The sequence below is a fragment of the Hevea brasiliensis genome, unplaced genomic scaffold (assembly GCF_030052815.1).
Source record: "Hevea brasiliensis isolate MT/VB/25A 57/8 unplaced genomic scaffold, ASM3005281v1 Scaf171, whole genome shotgun sequence".
Taxonomy (NCBI): domain Eukaryota; kingdom Viridiplantae; phylum Streptophyta; class Magnoliopsida; order Malpighiales; family Euphorbiaceae; genus Hevea; species Hevea brasiliensis.
Genome location: NW_026614664.1, coordinates 63,168 through 85,360, shown reverse-complemented (window position 1 = coordinate 85,360; position 22,193 = coordinate 63,168). Strand labels below are relative to the sequence as shown.

General features: G+C 31.8%; 2 protein-coding genes across 7 annotated transcripts; one reads left to right on the top strand and one right to left on the bottom strand.

Annotated features, from left to right (window-relative positions):
• The first annotated feature begins 90 nt into the window (after positions 1-90).
• On the top strand, positions 91-3,049 carry LOC131176571 (uncharacterized). 6 transcript variants are annotated; one of them, XM_058141627.1, is made up of 3 exons: positions 91-269; positions 2,095-2,305; positions 2,607-3,049. In XM_058141627.1, the coding sequence occupies exons 1-3, from the start codon at positions 211-213 to the stop codon at positions 2,742-2,744; spliced, it is 408 nt and encodes a 135-aa protein (XP_057997610.1). In that variant the 5' UTR covers positions 91-210; the 3' UTR covers positions 2,745-3,049. The 6 variants fall into 6 exon arrangements, with proteins under 6 accessions (XP_057997610.1, XP_057997606.1, XP_057997607.1 ...); XM_058141623.1 differs by having other exon boundaries at positions 2,044-2,305; XM_058141624.1 differs by lacking the exon at positions 91-269 and adding an exon at positions 1,467-1,715.
• Positions 3,050-16,436: 13,387 nt separating this feature from the next.
• Positions 16,437-19,088, bottom strand: LOC110655316 (uncharacterized). Its single transcript, XM_021811577.2, has one exon. The coding sequence runs from the start codon at positions 18,820-18,822 to the stop codon at positions 16,588-16,590; it is 2,235 nt and encodes a 744-aa protein (XP_021667269.2). The 5' UTR covers positions 18,823-19,088; the 3' UTR covers positions 16,437-16,587.
• Between the last annotated feature and the right edge of the window lie 3,105 nt (positions 19,089-22,193).

Sequence of the window (22,193 nt, the reverse complement as noted above, 5' to 3'; positions counted from 1 at the left end):
AATTATAAATAATTGAAATAATAAATATATAGTATAATAAAATTAATATTAAAATATTAAAAATAAAAGGTTGAGAGTTTTAATACAGTAAAAATTGAAAAAGAAAATAATAAAAAAAAAAATTCAAACAGGAGATTCGGGCAAGGAGCAGAGCCATGAAGAAGGAGTAGCGCCAACGGCAAGGGACGCTGATTGGCAGAGCAGCATCGGATGGGGAAGGAAGCAGAGACCAGTCGCCTCCCATCGCCGGCACGTTGCTGCAACACCAGGTACTCCTCCTCCTTCTCCTCTTCTTCTTCTTCTTCTTCTTCTTCTTTTGTCTTTGCCTTCTCCTTTCTTCCCGGAGGTGCGACTTTTTTTGTTTTTTTTTTGAAGAAACGCGTGTCCGGCGAAGGAAACGCGTTTCCGATTTCAAGGAATTACCGAAACGGCCCGAAGACGTTTCCTCGCCGTGTCCTAACGTTTCCGGCAAGGAAACGTTTCCGGAACGGGGAAACGCTCCCGCCTCCCGTTTCCGTGCAACCTAGCCTATGGCTGGCCCAGCTCCCTGACTCCGCCAACCACACCACCACATCCATTAATCCACCGGAAGAGGGTGGTACCATAGAGCTCCCACTCTTCTCTCCTTCCATTTTTGCTACCACAGATGACCCTTCTCCTCTCCAGGTGGCCACTAGTGTCCTTCTCACTGGAGCCATTGCTGTCTTTCTCTTTCGCTCTATTCGTCGCCGAGCTAAGCGTGCTAAAGAACTGGTATTTCGCTTTAGACCTTCGCCTTGATGTTGTTGCAGCAAATCTTTGTTAGCTTTACTGGTTGATTATGTTACTGTGGTTTTAGAAAGTGCCTTTTGGTACATGGGTTTACAAAATTTGTCAGAATTGAAGATGAATTTTGGCATCCCATCAAATTTTTATGTCTACTTGCATGTTATTTCGATTCATTTTGAATTATAAGTGTGGTATAATTGTTTTCCATTGGGTTGACTCTGCATCTGCATTAGTGTTTGCTATAATGATTCAATGTATTTGACACAGTAAAAATCTGAATAAAAATTGAAAAAAAAAATAATGATTAAAAAAAAATTTCAAATAGCAGATTCGGGCAAGGAGCAGAGCCATGAAGAAGGAGCAGCGCCATTGGGGGGAAGGGAAGCTGATTGGCAGAGCAGCATCGGATGGGGAAGGAAGCAGAGACCAGTCACCTCCTATCGCCGGCACGCTGCTGCACCACCAGGTACTCCTCCTCCTTCTCGTCTTCTTCTTCTTCTTCTTCTTCTTCTTCTTTTTTCTTTGCCTTCTCCTTTCTTCCTGGAGGTGCGATTTTTTTTTTTTTTTTTTTTTTTAAAGAAACGCGTGTCCGGCAAAGGAAACGCGTGTCCGATTTCCGAAACGGCCCGAAGACGTTTCCTCGCCGTGTCCTAACGTTTCCGGCAAGGAAACGTTTCCGGAACGGGAAAACGCTCCCGCCTCCCGTTTCCGTGCAACCTAGCCTATGGCTGGCCCAGCTCCCTGACTCCGCCAACCACACCACCACATCCATTAATCCACCGGAAGAGGGTGGTACCATAGAGCTCCCACTCTTCTCTCCTTCCATTTTTGCTACCACAGATGACCCTTCTCCTCTCCAGGTGGCCACTAGTGTCCTTCTCACTGGAGCCATTGCTGTCTTTCTCTTTCGCTCTATTCGTCGCCGAGCTAAGCGTGCTAAAGAACTGGTATTTCGCTTTAGACCTTCGCCTTGATGTTGTTGCAGCAAATCTTTGTTAGCTTTACTGGTTGATTATGTTACTGTGGTTTTAGAAAGTGCCTTTTGGTACATGGGTTTACAAAATTTGTCAGAATTGAAGATGAATTTTGGCATCCCATCAAATTTTTATGTCTACTTGCATGTTATTTCGATTCATTTTGAATTATAAGTGTGGTATAATTGTTTTCCATTGGGTTGACTCTGCATCTGCATTAGTGTTTGCTATAATGATTCAAATGGGCATTTGACAAAATTGGGGTATAGTGCAATTTATTCACTTTCATTTTATACTTTAGCTTCATCGGGAAAGGAATTTTGAGCAACTGTACGTGTTTTGAGAGATTTAGGTCATCAGGGGCGAAGAAAACAATGAAAGAGGAGGCGTTAGATAGTTTGAAAACAATGGGATCTGCTTCAATTGATGGTAAGAAACCTCCTTCACCAGTTCAGGCATTTTTAGGGGCAATATCAGCAGGAGTGATTTCACTTGTACTCTATAAGTTCACTACTACTATTGAGGCAGCTCTTAACGGCCAGACCATGGCAGATAATTTCTCGGTTGGTTCCATTGTATCCCATTTGCACTTACTTTGTTTGATTTCTTTTGCTCATCAGTTTTGGTCTGTTCCAATCTGTATCACATTCTTATTGCATATGCTTTCCTGTTGAAAGAAAATACTTGAAGATGGTAGGTGAATATACATGGAACTCTCATTGTATGATTCTCACTCTTTTCATTTTCCTGCTTTCGAGGTTCGTCAAATAACAATAACCATCAGGTAGCCCCCACTGCTGCATTCTTCCGACATTTATGATTAACTTATGCAAGGAAGTTGTGGCATCTCCTTACTGTTTGCAGGAAATTATAAATGTGTTGTGTTACCTTGCAAGATTCGTCAATTCTGTTGGTTTATTCCTTTATTCTGCCCAGCTTGCCTTCAACTCTTTCATGGAAGGTTCTACTAGGGAGAAAAGTGAAAGTGAAGGCAATGAGTAGTCGGGCTCTCTGAATTCAACATCTGAGAGTCCTTCAGGTAGTGCTGAATTGAACATCAGCCGGGGAGATCAAAATCCAGATAGTTCACAATAACAAGAGAATCAAGATAGTGGGTCGCTGATAATCAATTTTGGTCTTGCAATTATAATCAATTGTATTCATGCTATTAAATTTTTCATTTTTTAGTTTATTGCAGCTGCATAGGATAATCTTGTGCCTTATTGGTTATGTCCTGCTTTCTGAACAGCTATAGGAATGAACTTCAAAGTAAATTATATCAAGTTCAGTCATTGCCATTTTCCCAATCTACTACTTAGAGATTTTGTTTGAAAACTGCCATAAACAAGGAATCTACAGGCAGAGGGTTAGAATTTGAGTCAGAGTGTTCAAAATCACCAACGTGGAAGCTCCAATTATGGGTATTGGACCGAAAAACCACAGCAGCAAATTGTTGTCAAAGTTGACTTACCAAAAAAAAAATGCTCTATTATAGCCTTGTGCCCGGTAACTCACAGCACAGGTATTTCACTAGGGACCTTGCACGTTGAAGAAAGGAAGCAAAAACCAGTGGGAAACATATGAGGGGGCTAATGTAAGTGTTTAACAAATGAACAAGTGTCACCATGTATGATACTACTTTGGAAGAACCCATGCCCCAAGTACAAAGGCTGGTGCTGTTATACTGCTGATGGTCTCACGGTTAAATATAGACCTCTATCCTTTGGACTCCAGCCCATTCTCTCTGTCCAAGTCCAACTACTGGCTTTGTTGAATTTTATTTACAAAGGTTAGGATGAATTTTTACTATATATAAATACTTGTTCCTTTTTTATAAATAAATAAAAATAGGCTTCAATAGTTAATAATGGCAGAAGAAGAAGCATCCTTCATTAATTATTAGAGGGCAATCAAATAAACTAATGAGCATAAACAACATAACGCAAAGAAGTAGACGCCTTGCGACATATTGAACATCAAAAAAATAAAAAATAAAAAATAATTTCTTGCAGTATTATTAAAGGACTCATCAAGAGGGCATAGATAGGATAGACACCAAGAACTGTATGCACCAAATCATTTGGTGTTTTGTTCTTTATGTTTATGTTGGTCCCAAAAAGTTCAATATCTCTCGCTTTCTTGGCCTCTGCTGTCTTCATTCATTACAAACCTCAATCATAATATGAATTTTAAATTTTACGCTAAGTTTTCCATTTTTTAAAAATTTTTAATTATATTTAATGGATTTGAAATTGTTTACATAATATTAAAATGAAAGGCCAAAATAATTTTTTTTTTTTTTTTACAGAAAACACAAACACATCAGAACAGCATACACATCAACCTCAAAACTGCCATGCACAGAAAATTCAACACACCCCAGAACATAGATCCAAGTGATGCCAAAGAACCCACCAGAGATCATTCAATTATCCGAGTACAAATAATATCACCAGAAATTGCAATTTCTACTCCTAATTAAGTTTAATTTGCTTCAAGAATTACCAAATGAATATCTTCTTTCATATAGATATGTAATTATGATGGACATAAGTCAGCAAAATGTTCTTGTTCTTTTGAAGTTGAAGCAAACATCAACTATGGTTGCAACTAACAAGCATTATTTTTAGTTTCTTCCCTTCATCATCGCCAATCTCACGTGATTTACATCTTATTATTTCTTCCATGATTGAAGAACTTTAATAATTATTATATTAACAGTCGAGTGGGTCATATATTTATCTTGGTGAGGGGACGTTTAACTGTTTAAAATATTTGAATTATTTTTAAAATTATAAAATAATAAATGTAAACTATAATCAAAATTTAATCAATGAAAGATTTATTATAAATATTTTTATTTTTGAAAATATAGATATAATAAAGTGTACAAGGAAAGTAGGAAACATCACCAAACAAAAGGCATAGCTGCTTCATCACTCGTATAAGATTAGATGGACCAAAATGGTTGATTCGTGTGGAAGCCTCCACTCCACACATTCTTTATAGTTTACTTGTTGGCACAAGAAAAGAAAAGGCATGTATAGGCCACAACATGATTTGTTACTTGAAACTTTGTAGCATCATCAGAAGAAAATGCAATAAAAAGAAAAAATCTAAGATAGAAAATAATTTTTGTGTGAAGAAAAATCGATTGTTCATTTTATTATCATATCATGGATTTTTTAAAAAATTTTGGGAAATTAACTGTTTTAAAAATGGGATATTCAAGAAAAAAATAAAATCATAGAAAGAATTTGATAAAATTTACACAATAACTCCTATTAATTTCACTAAAATATTTAAAATATTATAAGCTTTATTCTCTATTTTATTTTGAACAACTTTTATTTAAATTCATTTTATAATAAATTTAAAATATAATAATAAAAAATTTATATATAAAATAAATAAAATTTATATATTTATGCTCAAACTATATAGATGTGTGCTTCCAGTAAAATAATGACAAATACAAGGCGGTAAAATTGAGGCTTTTTTTTTTCTTGTTGGCCCTCAGTGCTAAATTATTCATATTTGTCTCTATCCTTCCATCTAAAGAGAAAAAGAAATTTTATATCACAATATTAATTAATAGCCAAATTTATATATATATATATATATATATATATATATATATATATATATATATAGCAGAGTGGTGTTTTCCTGTTATTGTCACATAAAATTGTAAAATAATTATATTTGTGCCATATATTAATATTTAAAGCAATTAAGTTTTTTCCTGTGTTGCCACATAGGATTCTAACATTATTACATTTATGCCGAGTGACAATATTAAATTAAATTTATTACTAACAAATTTTTTTTTCCTTGCCATGTATGCTAATTATATTAAATTGAATTTATTAAATTGATTTTTATTAAATTTCATATAGTATTTATAGAATATTAATTTTTCATAATTTTAATCTTTAATTTTAATTTAATATCCTATATAATTATAATATATAATTACTATTTAATTTTTAAATTATAATCCAAATTTAACTTTTTAATATATATATATATATATATATATATATATAAAGTAGACAAGTTTTTCCCTGATGCTATCATATAGGATTCTAAAATAATTATATTTATGCCACATGGCACTATTTAAAGTAATCAAATTTTTTTTCAGTGCTAAATAGTAATGCCAAATGGTAATATTAAATTAAATTTATTGTTAGTAATATTTTCTCATTTCCATATATGTCAATTATATTAAATTAAATTTATTGCTAGCAATTTCTTTTCTTACCTCATTTGTTAATTTTATTGATATCAATTTTTTCCCCTTATTTAATTTTTAAGTAATAATCTAAATTTAACTTTTTACTGCCTAAATACACATAAAAAAGATCTTCAATATGCCTAAATACATATATTTTTTTATCAATATTAAAGTTCAATTTCTTGAGTACAATAAATTAAGGAAATAATATTATATTTTATGTGATCTAAATTCTATCATTTGTTAATTGCAATGATTCTTCAAATTTGAAGTGAGGCAAATAAGTCACTGCAAGCCACATGTTTTCATTTGGAGGTTGTACCACAAACACATCATTAGATCAGCACTACAATCTCAAATTTACAAATCAAACACTAGAAAGATCTATCATAAGATTCACCTCAACAAATAAAACATATCTCCCATAGTATTAAAAGGAAAAACAAATAAATAAATAAAGGCAATTTTTATTTAACTAGCATTAGAATAGAATGATCATTTTATTGCAAAATAACAAGCCCAAAAAAAATAATATTCTTAGTAATAAAAGTTTTTTGTATTCTTTTAAAATAAAGTTGAAATATTTTTCTTTTTAGAGAAATTAAATAGAAAATCAACAATCCCAACAATAAACAGAATACAGAACCAAGTGTAACTAAGTTAAATGAAAAAATATATAGCAAAATTACCATAAAGAGTGACAGAAAAAATAAGAATCTAGAAAGAATCACAAGAGAGATTGTCATTTTAAAGCAAAATACTAATAAAATGAAGAAGAAGAAAAAAATGGTAACTACAAAAAAACTCTGCTTTTGATACCTAATTTTTTCAGTATTTTTCTAAAGAGTTGAGATATATAAATATTATATAACTTCTAAATTTAAATATTTTTTTAAATAAAAGGTCAACATTAAATTTTATTTATATTTCATAAATAGTTTTAATTAAATTTAACTTTCTTTAAAAAATCTATTATAAATTAGAATCAAGAATAAAGAATATTTGAATATTTGTGAGAAAGTAATAATTGATTTTTTTAAAAGAAGGTTATTTAAAAAAAAGATCAAAATTAAAATTTATCTACATTTCCTAAATATTTGTAATATATAATTATTATATAATCTAATTTTCTAAATACAATTCTTAATTAATATGATATTTCAAATTTAAATAATGAAAAATTATTAATTACTATAATTAAGTTTAATTTCCTTTAAAATGTCTTTTTAAAATTAAAACCAATAATCATGAAATACTTAAATTTTTTTAGAAATTAATGATAAACATTTTCATTAAGCTTAATTTCATTTAAAATATATGATTTAAATTAAAATTAGAAATTATGGGATATTTAAATTATTGTGAGAAATTAATGATTGAAATTTTAAAGGTAATTAATCTTTAATTTAAAAAAAATGAAAGGTCAACATTAAATTTTATTTATATTTTCTAAATAGTTTTAATTAAATTTAATTTTTTTAAAATATTTACTCTAAATTATGACTAAGATTCTTGGTGATTAAGATATATATATATAATGAATTATGAAAAAATGAAATGAAATAAAAATTTATTTTCATAATTATGGTAAATATAAAATTTATATCAATATTCAATTTTAATTTTTTATATTTTTTATAGTTTTATATTTTTTATAGTATATTAATAAATAATTAATATTATTGCTTTTGTTAATATTAATTATATTATATTGTTTTATTATCATTTAGAAAAATTAATTAATGATACAATTTTTTTAAATTATGATTAAATTATTAATTTCCTAACTATGCGTATATAAGTTACAAACTATTTACTTAGTTGTTACTTTAATATTGTAATGAGTAACTATTATTATTATTATTATTATTTAGAAACCTCAATTTAATTAGATACTGGAAAAACTCTTTATTTTTTATATATATAGAGAGGTTATATTTAACAATTATATTAATTAATATAATTAATTATTATCATTATTGTTGTCATTAATTATTTTTACTATTACCATTATTATCATAATTTTTATGGTTAATTAATTAAAAATATTAGATATATTTTAATAATTTTATAAATTTCTCATTTAATGATTCTTAAATTTTTAATTATTTCTCTTAAATTTTTAATTATTTCATTTAATTATAAAAATTTAAGAATTATATATATCTTAAAATTAATAAAATAATTTAAAATTATGCTATAAAATTAGTCACATAGAGTTAAATACTTTGCTTTCTCTCTCTCTCTTTTATATATTTAATGTCATGACCCAACCTATGGGCTGGACCGGCACTAGGGCCTGGGCCAGCCTAAAGCCCTCGAGGCCCGTAGTAAGCCTAACTATTCATTAACCCAACTCTAAGGCCCCTTTGGGCCCAATTTCAAGAAATCAACTGGATAGAGTCCGGCCATAAAATGGACCTACCAACGAGGAGTTTTTGACTCACCCGACCTGTAAACACAGTAAATACTCAATTGGGGAGCTCAGCTCACCCTCCACATACTCATATCATCATAAAAACATATGGGAGCTCAGCTCCCTCATCCAGTCCATCAAACATGCATATCATTATACGTTTACAGGTCCAACATGGTAATAATATTACAGACTAAAATCAAATAAATACTTCTAACACATGCAGAAATTCTAGGAGTAAATAAAATTACACAAATATTGATAAATAACCTGCGAAGGAGAAAAGCAGGTTAACCACAATAAAATCCTCCTGTAGCTTGAAAAAATATTGAACAGGAGTGAGCGTTCGACTCAGAGAGTAAAATATCAATTTTAACCATAATCTCTATAACTATCTAAAACTAATGCACCCTGTAAAGTGAAATGCAACACCAGCAATAATTTCACATCATAACATCAAAAAGGTAATTTGGAGCACTCACGCACCCAGCAATATCAATCATATATATATGGAGTGATCCCTATCTGACTCTCTTAATTCCAAGTGCGTGAAGAACTCAGCTCGGACTTTCACTTAATAACCAAATTGGGGTCCTAGCGAAGAACTCAAGCCGTGTCTACCCTGAAGGACTGGGTCCCAGCGAAGATCTCAAGCCGTGTCTACCCGTCCTATCCATAGTCCACACCACATCACACGCACGCCAACGCACGCACACTGCTCCAAATTACCACAACAACATACATGACACTTTCACAGTTATGAATGCAACATAAATCGTGCCTAAAGTTTATCTACATAGATATATGCATATAAGTGATGCATGGGCATGCTTGAACATATAATAATAGTGAAATTACAATTAAAATTAATATTTTACTCACAGACTTGACAACGGTCACTGTGGCGGCTGGGCGGAGGAAGAAGGCTGTCCCGGCTCACCTGACAATTACATTACAATTATTTAATATAAATAACTCAATACAATTCAAGAAAAGACCAAATACGTCCTAAGTCGTGTCGAAAATCCGGCAGAGTCTCCCCTATACCTAGGACCTACCCAACCTGCAAAAGGGCTCAAAACACACTTCTATATTCACAACCCATATATCCACAACTCAATCTCATCACACAGCCCCTCCTGGGTCCATCAAATCAATCATCCATCACAATATGTAAAATTTCAATTTAGTCCTTATAATTGATCATTTTTGCAAAAACTGCCCAAATAAGCTCTAAAAATTCTAAAACTTTGCCCCGCGGTCCTTAGCAATATTACTAGGCTATTGCAAAAAGAATCATAATTTTCTGAGCTACCATGAATATTTTATGGATTTTTAATCCTATTTAAGCACTAGAAAATTACGAAAAAAGTAAGGTTCGGGTTTACCTTTGCCAGTTTCGACTTTGGGAACGCTCTCGGGATGTCTGACAATGGGGGGGTAGCCAAAACCTCGGTCCAATTCGGAGACTTTTCCGGTAACGGGTCTGTCTGGCCGGAAATTCACAGACCCGGACAACTGTCGAATTTCCTCGAATTGAGGATACCTACACGAAGCCCACAACACGGGGGTTAGTACATAAATTTTTCAGAATTTTCTAAGCTCATTTAATGCTCGGAAAAATACTGCGAAGTTCCGTGGGACCCACTGAAAAACGGTGTCGAAAAATTTTGAAATTTATATCCCCGCGAAGCTCTCGACGAGTAGAGCGCTCTGGTACTCTCGGTTTTCTCGTGGGGTTCACGGTTTGCGAGAAATCTAGCCCGAAAGTTAAAATGGGCTAAAACTTCTCGGGCAAAAATTGGACAAACCGCTCTATGGATTTCGGTGTTCTTGGTGTCTATGGAAAGCTCTCGACGAGTAGATGGGTTTAGACATAAGACCAGGTCCGATTGGTGGCCGGATCTGTCGGATTTTGGCTGGGAAGGCGAACGGTCGCACGCGCGTTGTGCGTCGCTTCTGGAGCCGTTTTCCAGCGTTCCAGGAGGCGGCCGGTCGTGGGGGAGGGCTGAGGCGGCACGCCGGCGAAGTGGGGTGGCAGGGGAGGCGGCAGCGCGGCAAGGGGAGGAGGGAGGAGAGAGAAAAAGGAGAGAGAAGGGGAGGAGGAGAAACGCACGCGGGAGAGGAAGAAAAGGAAGAAGAAGGCCGGTCCAATTCGATCGGTCCGATCCGGTCCGGTTTGATTCTGTCGGTTCGATTCAGAATACAAAATTTTGAATTTTTACTTTGCATCGGGACCGAAAACGAGGTCCAAAAATTCCGAAAAAATTCCAGAAAACTCAGAAAAATTCGTAGACTCCAAATATATTTTTAGTTTTGCCACGTGCTCTTTAAATTAATTTTTAAAAATCATCAAAGTTTATATTTTCGGAAAATCAAACCCGATTTTTAAAATCTGAAAAATCTCAAATAATTTCTTAAAATTTAAATAAAATAAAAATATTAATAATACTCATAAAATAATAAAATTTAAAATTTTGGGGTGTTACATTTAATAATTTTTAATTTACTTTAATATTATTTTATTTTTATTTATCTTATTTTAGTATTCATTTAATAAAGACATATTTTTAATTATATATTGAATGCTATATAAAATGAATTGTGGAAAAATGAAATGAAATAAAAATTTATTTTTGTAGTTATGGTAAACAATAAATTTATATTAATATTTAATTTCATTATTTTTTTATATTTTTTATAGTATATTAATAAATAATTAATATTATTAATTTAGTTAATATTAATCATGTTATGTTATATTATTTTATTATTATTTAAAAAAAATTAATTAATAATACAATTTCTATAAATTATGATTAAGTTATTAATTCTCTAATTATGTATATGTAAGTTACAAATTATATAATTATTACATTTTAGTATTATAATAAGTAGCTATTATTATTATTACTATTATTATTTATTATTATTATTATTATTATTATTATTATTATTATTATTATTATTATTATTAAAAATATCTAGAAAAGCTTAATTTAATAAAAAATAGAAAATATTAAGAGTTAATCATATTAATTTATTAATTATACTGAATAAATACGCATATGCTAATTTATGTATATTCCATATTCGCTTTCTGATGAAGAGATTATTTAGATTTTATAAAACAAATTTAAGAAGATATAGGATTTTAAATTTGTCATATTTATAGCAAGTAGTAATTTTTAATTAAATTTATTGATAATAATTTTTTTATATTTATGAAACAATTATAATATATAATTATTATATAGTTTTATTTTTAAATATAATTCTTAATTATTTTGATATTTTAAATTTAAATAATATAAAAAATATTGATTACTAAATATAATTGTCATTCATTATAAATTTCTTACTTTTTAATTTAAAAAGTCAATGACAGTTATTTTAAAAGAAAGTAAAATATTTTTTAACACACTTATTACAATTAAATTTAATATTTAATTGCTAATAATTTGACAATTTAAGACATTTAATTTTAAAATTTAACTAATATTATAATGATTATCCAATTATTATTATAACTAAAACTTTAATTTCTTTTAAAATATCTGTTCTAAATTACAATTAAGCATATTTAAATTTTTTAAGAAATTAATGATTAATTTTTTTTAAACATGTCGAATTATTAAAGGTAATAACTATCCATTAATTTTTAATTTTTTAAAAGAGAAAAATCAATATTAAGTATTTTCTGTATTTTTTAAATAGATATAATATAATTACTAAACATAATTATCACACGTTTTAATTTAAAAAGTCAATAGAAGTTATTTTAAAGAAAAGTGAAATATTTTTTAACACATTTACTGCAATTAAATTTAGTATTTAATTGATAATAATTTGATAATTTAAAACATGTAATTTTAAAATTCAACTAATATTATGATAATTATCCAATTATTACTACAACTAAAAGTTTAATTTCTTTTAAAATATCTGCTCTAAATTACAATTAAGTATATTTAAATTTTTGTAAGAAATTAATGATTAATTTTTTTTAAACATGTCGTGTAACACCCCTAATTTTTAAATTTATTATTTTTTGGTAAATACTGATATTTTATTTTATTTGAATTTTAGGAAATTATTTGAAATTTTTCGGATTTTAGAAATCGGGTTCGATTTTTCGAAAATATAAACTTTGATGATTTTTAAAAATTAATTTAAAGACCACGTGGCAAAACTAAAAATATATTTAGAGTTTAAGAATTTTTCTGAGTTTTTTAAAATTTTTTCAGAATTTTTGAACATCATTTTCGGTCCCAAGGCAGAGTAAAAAATTTAAAATTTTGTATTCTGAATCGAACCGGCCGATTCGAACCAGACCAGATCGGACTGATCGAATCGAACCGACCTTTCTTCTTCCTTTTTCTTCTCCTCACGCGCGTCCCGACCTTTCTCTCTCTCTCTCTCTCTCTCTCTCTCTCTCTCTCTCTCTCCCGTTTTCTCTCTCCTCCCACCCCAACCCGTCGGCCAGCCGTCTCCCCTGCCACCCCAGCTCGCCGGCGCACCTCCCCGACGCCACAGCTCGCCAGCCGCCACCTGGAGCGAATCGCAAGCGCGCGAATCGCAAGCGCACCGCTTCGTCTTCCCGGTCGAAATTCGGCCGATCCGGTCACCATTTGGGCCGGGTCTTATGTCTAAATTCATCTACAACTCGAGAGCTTTCCATAAACACCAAGAACACCAAAATCCATAGAGTGGTTTGTCCAGTTTTTGTCCAGGGAGTTTTAGCCCATTTTGACTCTTGGGCTAGATTCACGCAAACCGTGAACCCCACGAGAAAACCGAGAGTACCAGAGCACTCCACTCGTCAAGAGCTTCGGGGCAATATAAATTTCAAAATTTTTCGACATTGTTTTTCGGTGGTCCCACGGAACTTCGCAGTGTTTTTCCGAGCATTAAATGAGCTTAGAAAATTTCGTAAAATTTATGTACTAACCCCCGTGTTGTGGGCTTCGTGTAGGTATTTTCAATTTACAGAAATTCAACAGTTGTTCGAGTCTGTGAATTTCCGGCCAGACAGATCGGCTACCAAAAAAGTCTCCGAATTGGATCAAGGTTTTGGTTACCCCACCATTGTCAGATGTCCCAAGCGCATCCCCGAAGTCGGAATCGGCATAGGTAAACCCGAACCTTACTTTTTCGTAATTTTCTAGTACTTAAATGGGATTAAAAATCCATGAAATATTCGTGGTAGCTCAGAAAATTATAATTCTTTTTGCAATAGCCTAATAATATTGCTAAGGATTGCGGGGCAAAGTTTTAGAATTTTTAAAGCTTATTTGGGTAGTTTTTGCAAAAATGATCAATTATAAAGACTAAACTGTAAATTTACATATTGTGATTGATGACTGTTTGGATGGGCCCAGGAGGGGCTGTGTGATATGATTGAGTTGTGAGTGTATGATTTGTGAATATAGAAGTGCATTTTGAGCCCTTTTGCAGGTTGGGTAGGTCCTAGGTATAGGGGAGACTCTGCCGGATTTTCGACACGACTTAGAACGTATTTGGTTTTTTCTTAGCTTGTATTGAGTCAAATTTATTAAATGATTGTAATAAAATTGTCAGGTAAGACGGGACAGCCTTCTTCTTCTACCCAGCCGCCACAGTGACCGCTGTCAAGTCTGTGAGTAAAATATTAATTTTAATTGTAGTTTCGCTATTATTATATGTTTAAGCATGCATATGCATCACTTATATGTATGTATCTATGTAGTTAAACTCTAGGCACATTTTATGTTGCATTCATAACTGTTAAAGTGCCATGGATGTTGTTGTGGTAATTTGGAGCAGTGTGTGTGCGTTGGCGTGCGTGTGATGTGGTGTTGATTATGAATAGGACGGGTAGACACAGCTTGAGATCTTCGCTGGGACCCGGTCCTTCGGGGTAGACACGGCTTGAGTTCTTCGCTGGCACAGGTTGGATTTAAGAGAGCTGTATAGGGGATCAACTCCCATATATTATGATTGATATTACTGGGTGTGTGAGTACTTCAAATTACCTTTTTGCTGTTATGATGTGAAAACATTACTAATGTTGCATTCTACTCTACAGGGTGCATTAATTTTAGATAGTTATAGAGATTATGGTTAAAATTGATATTTTACTCTCTGAGTCGAACACTCACTCCTGTTTAATATTTTTCCAGGCCACAGGAGGATATTTTTGAGGTTAACCTGCTTTTCTCCCTCGCAGGTCGTCTATTTATGTTTATATAATTTTATAAACTTCTAGAATTTCTGCATGTGTTAGAAATATTTATTTGATTTGGGTCTGTAATATAATTATCATGTTGGACCTGTAAAATTATTATTATATGCATGTTTGATGGACTGGATGAGGGAGCCGAGCTCCCATTTATTTTTATGTTGATATGAGTATGTGGAGGGTGAGCTGAAATCTCCAATTGATTATATATCATGTTTATAGGTCGGGTGAGTCAAAAACTTCCCGTTGAAAGGTCCACTTTATGGCCGGACTCTGTCCGGTTGAATTTTTGAAATTGGGCCCAAATGAGCCTTAGAGTTGTGTTAAAAAATAGTTAGCTACTACTGCCAGGGCTTTAGGTGGCCTAGTCACAGTCTCAGCCATAGGTTGGGTGACAACAAATGTCGAATTATTAAAGGTAATAACTATCCATGAATTTTTAATTTCTTAAAAGAGAAAAGTCAACATTAAGTATTTTCTATATTTTTTAAATAGATGCAATATAATTACTAAATATAATTATCACATGTTATTAAATTCAGTATTTAATTGTTAATAATTTAGCAATTTAAGATATTTAATTTTAAAATTTAATTAATATTATAATGATTATCCAATTATTACTACAGCTAAAAGTTTAATTTCTTTTAAAATATCTGCTTTAAATTATAATTAAGCATATTTAAATTTTTATAAGAAATTAATGGTTAATTTTTTTAAACATATCGAATTATTAAAGGTAATAACTATCAATTAATTTTTAATTTTTTTTAAAAGAGAAAAATAAACATTAAGTAATTTCTGTATTTTTTAAATAGATGTAATATAATTACTAAATATAATTATCACATGTTATTATTTTCTTAATTTTTAATTTAAAATGTCAATTACAATAAAATTAATACTCATATTTACTTTAAAGAAAAATTAATATTTAAAATTTTTTTCTCTTTCTTTTATGTATTTAATAAATTTTAATTTACTTTAATTTTATTTCATCTTTATTATTTTTAAATAATAATAATAATAATAATAATAATATTATTATTATTATTATTATTATAATATATGAATAATAATTTATGACTATTAAATTTATTGATTTGAAAATAATTGTTAACTTATTTAATTAAAATTTATTTTTAATATTTTAAATAATAATATTAAAATTATTTTAACTGAAAAATATAGGATGATATTCCACTAGTATTTATAGTAGAGCATAAGATGTTAAAAGAACAGAACAAATGGCAATGTCTTATCATTTCACTGCTAGTTTTTTGATTGTAGGGGAGAGGACTTGACATTGAATTTGTGTCAAAGATATTTGATATGTTCTCCCAGTACAGAGCCTGCTCAATAACCACCCCAAATTCAAAGGAAAAACATTCACATATCTGCAACATTCAACAATATTCAATTATCACAAGTACATCTTTCTTTTTTTTTTTTAATATAAAAAGGGGAAAATAAAGTGTGGCAGCAGGCTGCAATCCAATTCAAAATGAAATTGAATAAAATTGATCAAAATTAGTATTGAAGACTAAAATCAATCCATTTGATTTCAATTAAAAAAGGTAACCCTTAAAATTCGGATTCCAAATCAGACCGAAACCATATGGTGGGTCATGCCCTTGATAAGATAATCCTCCTACCCATATCATTAATTTGTCACACGACTCTCTTTAGAATATCAGGCCTTAAGTAATAATATGAGATTAAACTCTGAAATTCATTTTAAAATAATTTTAAAATATTTAAATAATTTCAAATAACTTTATCATTATGAATATGCAAATAATTAAAAAAAAAATGAGATGGTAAGAAAAAAAAAATATATATAAAAAATAGATTTACAAGGATGCCATCCATAGCAGTGAAAGCACCATAAGGAAACTACAAAACTACTGTTTTACCAAAACAACTTTACTTAATTCTTACCCAAGATTCCTTCCGAATCAACTCTGCTTTAAAACCCAACCCCAGCCTTGCCCACCCCCAGCGTAGCCGGACGATGCGGCTCCAGCTTCCTATTCTTCCAAAAACAAGCCTCTGGTGCGAGCTTAGCCGCCGACCTCATCGGCTCCGACTTGCAGCGAGTTAGCACAAACGGCTCAATACCCTTGGTTCCCACCAGCTTCTGCTCTATCACTGTAGACATAGACTCTGCGCCAGCGGCACGAGCCGGCGGCTTGGCCGGATATGAACAAGAAGACCTAGGTGGTTGCTGCCAGTTATTGTGCACAGGCGGAGGATTGATGTCAATGCTGTTCCTTTTCTTCTTGGCCTCATCTCCACCTTCTTTTTTCTTGACCGGCCTTGAATGCTCTGGTAACCATCTGATAAAATCCGTACTGCATACCCAGGTTTCCTTGGATACCTCCATTGACAGCTTGGGCTCACACATCATTAACAACAAGCATTCTGGTAACACAGGCTGACTTTCACTCTCCTTCGACTTCAAATCACTTTGACCTTCTTGGCCTGTCGGGTCTACGGATTTGGATCTTTCATGGGCCACTGTATCTTCTTCTTCTTCTTCCTCTTCCTCTTCTTGCATGCAGGTTGAATCTCTCTGTTCATGTGTTTCTTGTCTTGCAAATTCTTCTGCTAAAGCTCGAGCAGTCTCTGCTGATTTTGATTCTTGGTCTTCTACTAAGTCTTGGCCAGCTTCTTCGGATTCTTTTTGATGTACGGACACGTTGTCATCACTGAAATTTCTCTCTTGTTCGTCGTCTTCTGCTCTGCTGAGCCTTCGTTCTAGATTATCTCGACTGTCTTGGAGCAACTCCTCTTCATTTTCATCATCTTTCAAGTACTCTGGATCTTCGGTTTCTTCCCGTGAAGGAGAAGAATCATCCAATAGAGTTTCTTGCTGCTGGTTCACCTGAATTTCTGTTTTCTCTTCTTGCTCTTCTAAATTCCCTTCCTTCACACAACGTATTTCTGTGCTGCTCTCTTGGCAATCTTCTCCATCTTCTCCCTCCAAATTAACCAGACTCGCTTCAGTTTCTTGAATTTGATGCTCTTCAACGGCTTCACAAGAAACGCAGCTTTCGTTTATCAAATCCCCTCCATGCTTCATTTCTTGCTCAAGTTGTGTTCTTTGCCTCTCTTCATCGTGACCTGCTTCAACTTCTACGTTTTCCTTTTCTTCTTCCTCTTTTCCATCATCTTCACCAGCTTCCTCATCCTCATCATTTGGAAGCGGTGCTTCCCAGAATTTATTAGCAAGAGCAGCCATTCTCACAGGGTCAGATCTGCACCTCATCAACAACAAAGCATTCTTTGGTGGGATGCAAATACTCACCCTTGCTTCCTCTTCTTGCATACTTTCGTTTCCTTCTCCATATTTCTCTTCCTTGAATTCAATCTCTTCAAACACATGCCTCCTATAGCTCCTCCTCCTCTCTGTACTATCTTCCCTGTCTTCTTCTTCATCTTCGCCAACCACCAACTCTATCTCTCTTCCCTTTTCGTCTCCCTCTTGCACTGCCACCAGCCACCGAGCAAAAACCGCCCCACAAGAGCTGCTATTGCTCGATCCCGCAGCCTTATCTTCCTTCTCTTTCTCGCTTGCCATACAGGAGGAGCGGCAGGGTAGAAAGCAGTTAAATTCAGCACCAAAAGCCCTTAAAGCTTCGCATATGGTCAAAGGTAGATGTACCCATCTCTGATTCCGATGAGGCAAGCATTCCTGTTGTTGCTGCTGATTCAGAAATTGATTGTTTGCATGGTTGTGAGTAAAATCTTGATGATTACTGGCTTCAATATTGCTACTATTGCTGGTGCTGGTTTGGTCTACTCTTCTAAAACTTACCTCACCTCTTCTTTGAGATCTTGTTCTGAGTTTCTTGCCCTGTTTCTTGGTCTTGACTCTGACCTGACCAATGCAGGTAACCTTTGGAGAAGAAGGTTCAGGATTTTCAAAGGCACAGCCACGTTTCTTGCCATTAGTGGGGAACATTGGAGAAGCTTGGCCACCTTTCATGCTACCATTAGTTCTTAATCTTCTGCTAAGAGAGTTAGAGAGAGAGATTTGAGAAGGTTCCCTAGCGCGGCCAGGACTAAGGATAGACTTAGAAGAGATCTTCATAGAAGAAGAAGGGAGGCGAGAGGTGAAGCAAATAAAAAGTTCGCTAGTGCTGCTAGTACTGCTGGAATTGTTGTTGCTATTGGAGCGATGGGGTCTATCAGTGTCCATTTTTCTTGTTTTTTTTTTTGTCAGTTGTTTGAGTATTGGGACATGGGAGAATAGTGCAAGATTAGAGATTTTGAGCGTAAGGAAGAGAAAAGAAGGAGATGGAAAATCATAGAGGTGAGTGTAAGGTAGAGAAATGCAAGTGCAGTGATGAACAGAGAGAATGGAAGATGATGATAGATAAGTGGGTATTTGTCTTTTAGTGCAAAGTAAACCAAGTAGCCAGGCATTCTATGATAAAGCGATATCCCCGGACAAACATAATTATTAAAATAATTTAATTGTATTAATTTTAAATAATATAATTTTTTTTATATAAATAGTAATTTTGAAACAGCTTTTTGACTTCTCCTACTTCGATTTATTTAGCATGCCAATTCTGCCCTTTGTATTGGTCATGATAGACATAGGAGCATGAAATATTTTAAATTCTATAATATGTACATCCAACAATAAGTAGAAACGTTTTGCTTCCAATAAAGTGTAAGATGATCTGTTTTAATCTTTCATTTTATCAACTAATTAATAAATTAAAAAAAATTCTTGATAACTCCCATTTTATATATTGTATATAATGGTGATAATATATTTTATTGTAAATTTTATCATTAAATTTTAATTTATTAATATCAAAATCACTTTTAAAATTACGAGCTCTTCTAATAAAAGTTAATATAAAAAATTTCAACAATTTTTAACAAGATATTCTAATACCTAAATATCATATTTGTGAAATTAAAAATATATGTGTCGAAAATGGTTTGCACTCAATTTCATTGATCCCTCTTGCCAAAGATTTAAAGAGTATTTTTTTTTGGTGAAAGCAAAAAAGTTAAAAAGTTGAATTTCTTGCACCATCATCTGGAAGTTTTTTTAAAAAATTGTCAATGAAAAGCTCAATTCTTAGATCAAAATAAACATAGATAAAAAGAAGCTCCTTAACAAATATGAGTGAGTATATGATTAGAGTGAATTCAGCAGTTGGGTTTTTTCATCTATAAGTTATAGAGGTCCCCATATAATAATATTCGTAAACACACAGAGTATAAACAAAAGTGATTATGAAGAAATAATAGAAGTTAGACATCAACCTCGCAATTCTCAAATGTCCCATAGTCCCCAATATGAACGTGGCCACTTCACTATTTCACTATCAACAACACAAACCAAATATATCAATCGCTATCTCGTGGTTGTGCCCACTTTTAACACCCAGCCCAATGCCACCGCAATTAGCCGTTTTCTGCAACAAAACGACACAGGTGGCAATCTTGATATTTAGTTACAAAGGGATGGGCTTTTACATAGTCAGATCACATGGGGGATCGATAGCGACGAGGTGAAAAAACACACAACAATCCAAGGGTGCACGTGACTACAGTTCCAGAGATAGCTTGGCCATTATATTATTGCCTTTTGTACCCAGGCGCTTTTCTATTACGTGTATTACCATCTCTTAAAAATTAATGGACTTTTTTTTTTTATTTTATAATTCGGCAGATATTTTACGCTTATCATGATGGAAGGAATATATACATATATACATACATAAATATTTTGATGAAATTTTATACCTAAATGTTTTAATTGAATTCTGATAAGATCCTTTTAGTGATATCAAAAAACTATTTCTAATTAAAATTTGTTAAATGAACTTACAATTTCATCATTATAAAGCAAAATTAAATTTGATCCATTTTAATTTATTTTCATCGTTCCCATTTTCGCTTGGTTGTTATCTTTTAATTGATTCCTGAACATGGTATAGTTTAAATTAGCCTTACTTTTAGTGTATACTTTAGACAATGATCAGAGATACGGCACGCGCATAGAAAGGCGAGTTAGCAAGCATGCTAAATCCAAAATAACCAAAGCCTTAGTTGGCAGGGACGTGTGCCAATGCCAAGTATCTGCATCGGCAGCATCGCATAGAAAACCGAAAACAAACTGGCGCGTGATCTCTAAAGAGACGTAAAAAGCAAAAGAGGTCACCATAAACACCCAATAATCACTTGCCACATCACATCCACGAGTCCAATGATGGTTATGAAAAATTGTTGATGTACAGCAGATTTAAGAGAATAACAGTTGTACCAATGCCCTTTGGCTCAATAGAAGTTGAGTGAGAAATTTTATGGGTACTTGTGATTACTTGTTAGGAAAAAAAAAGATAATTTTATATAAATTTATTATTTATTTTATTAAATTTTTATAAAAAAAAACTTTTTCACAAATTATTTAATTACAAAAATTTTATTAACTAAAAAAAATAAAATTTCTTCAAATAAAAAAAACATATAATATGTTTTTAAAAAAATTATAAGATGAAAATGAGAACATACTAGTGTCAAAAGAGAATAAGTAGCAATTTTAACAAGTGTAGATAAAATTGATTTTTTTGGATAGCAAATTTCACTGAGGACATCTTGTGAAAACTTCCAACTGTAAAAATAGATTATAATTAATTAGAAAATTTTCTATTATATTTAAGATTTGTTTACTTCTTATTTTATTTAGGATTTAGTTTTCTATTTAGTTTATATTTTTTTATTATATTTTAATTTATTTAAATTTTCTAGAAAGTAAATTTATATTTCTAGGACTCTAAAAACATTATAAATACTCTTATTTATATGTAATTAAAGAAAAATAATTATCAATAAAAATTACTATAAAAAATTTTCTCTATTATTTCACTTTCATGTGTAGTGAGTATTTCTTTTTGAACTTCATGCAGTGTCATAAATTTTGTAGTTTAGGTTCATTGAATATTATTTATTAGATTTTTAAAAAATATTATATGTTTTTCTTTTATATGAAGATTTTTTTATAAATTTCTAAAATTAATATAAATAACCATTTTACAAAAATCTCATGAGATAAGTTACAAATTTATATGAAATTATTTTATTTTTTATAATAAAATAATTATACTTTATATGAAATCAAGTATCTATAAAAAGCACCAAGTTGAGACGACAATTCTAGTTCCAATAAAAAAAAAAAAAAAAAAAACACTAGTAGACGTCTACACGAACAGCAAAATATTTGACGGAGAAGACAGGCTGCTAAAGCAAACGGCCAAAAAAAAAAAGAGAGAAACCCTAACTTTAAAGTAGAATGATGAGGAATACAATAAGCGTAAATTATCCTCAGAGATTTTGAAAGAAGCGGGCAATTGAAAAGAAAGAAGCTTTGACTAAACATTTACACTACAAACAGACAAAGCTAGTACTTACTAAAATAAAGGCTGCTTAAACATGATAATTAAAGTTGGCTTTGTTTCTGATAGTGGCCCAATTTTCAGGTAAAGCCAATTGCTAAACAGGGAATAAAATATTAAGTGCCGACACTCAGAGATTTAGAAATGAGAT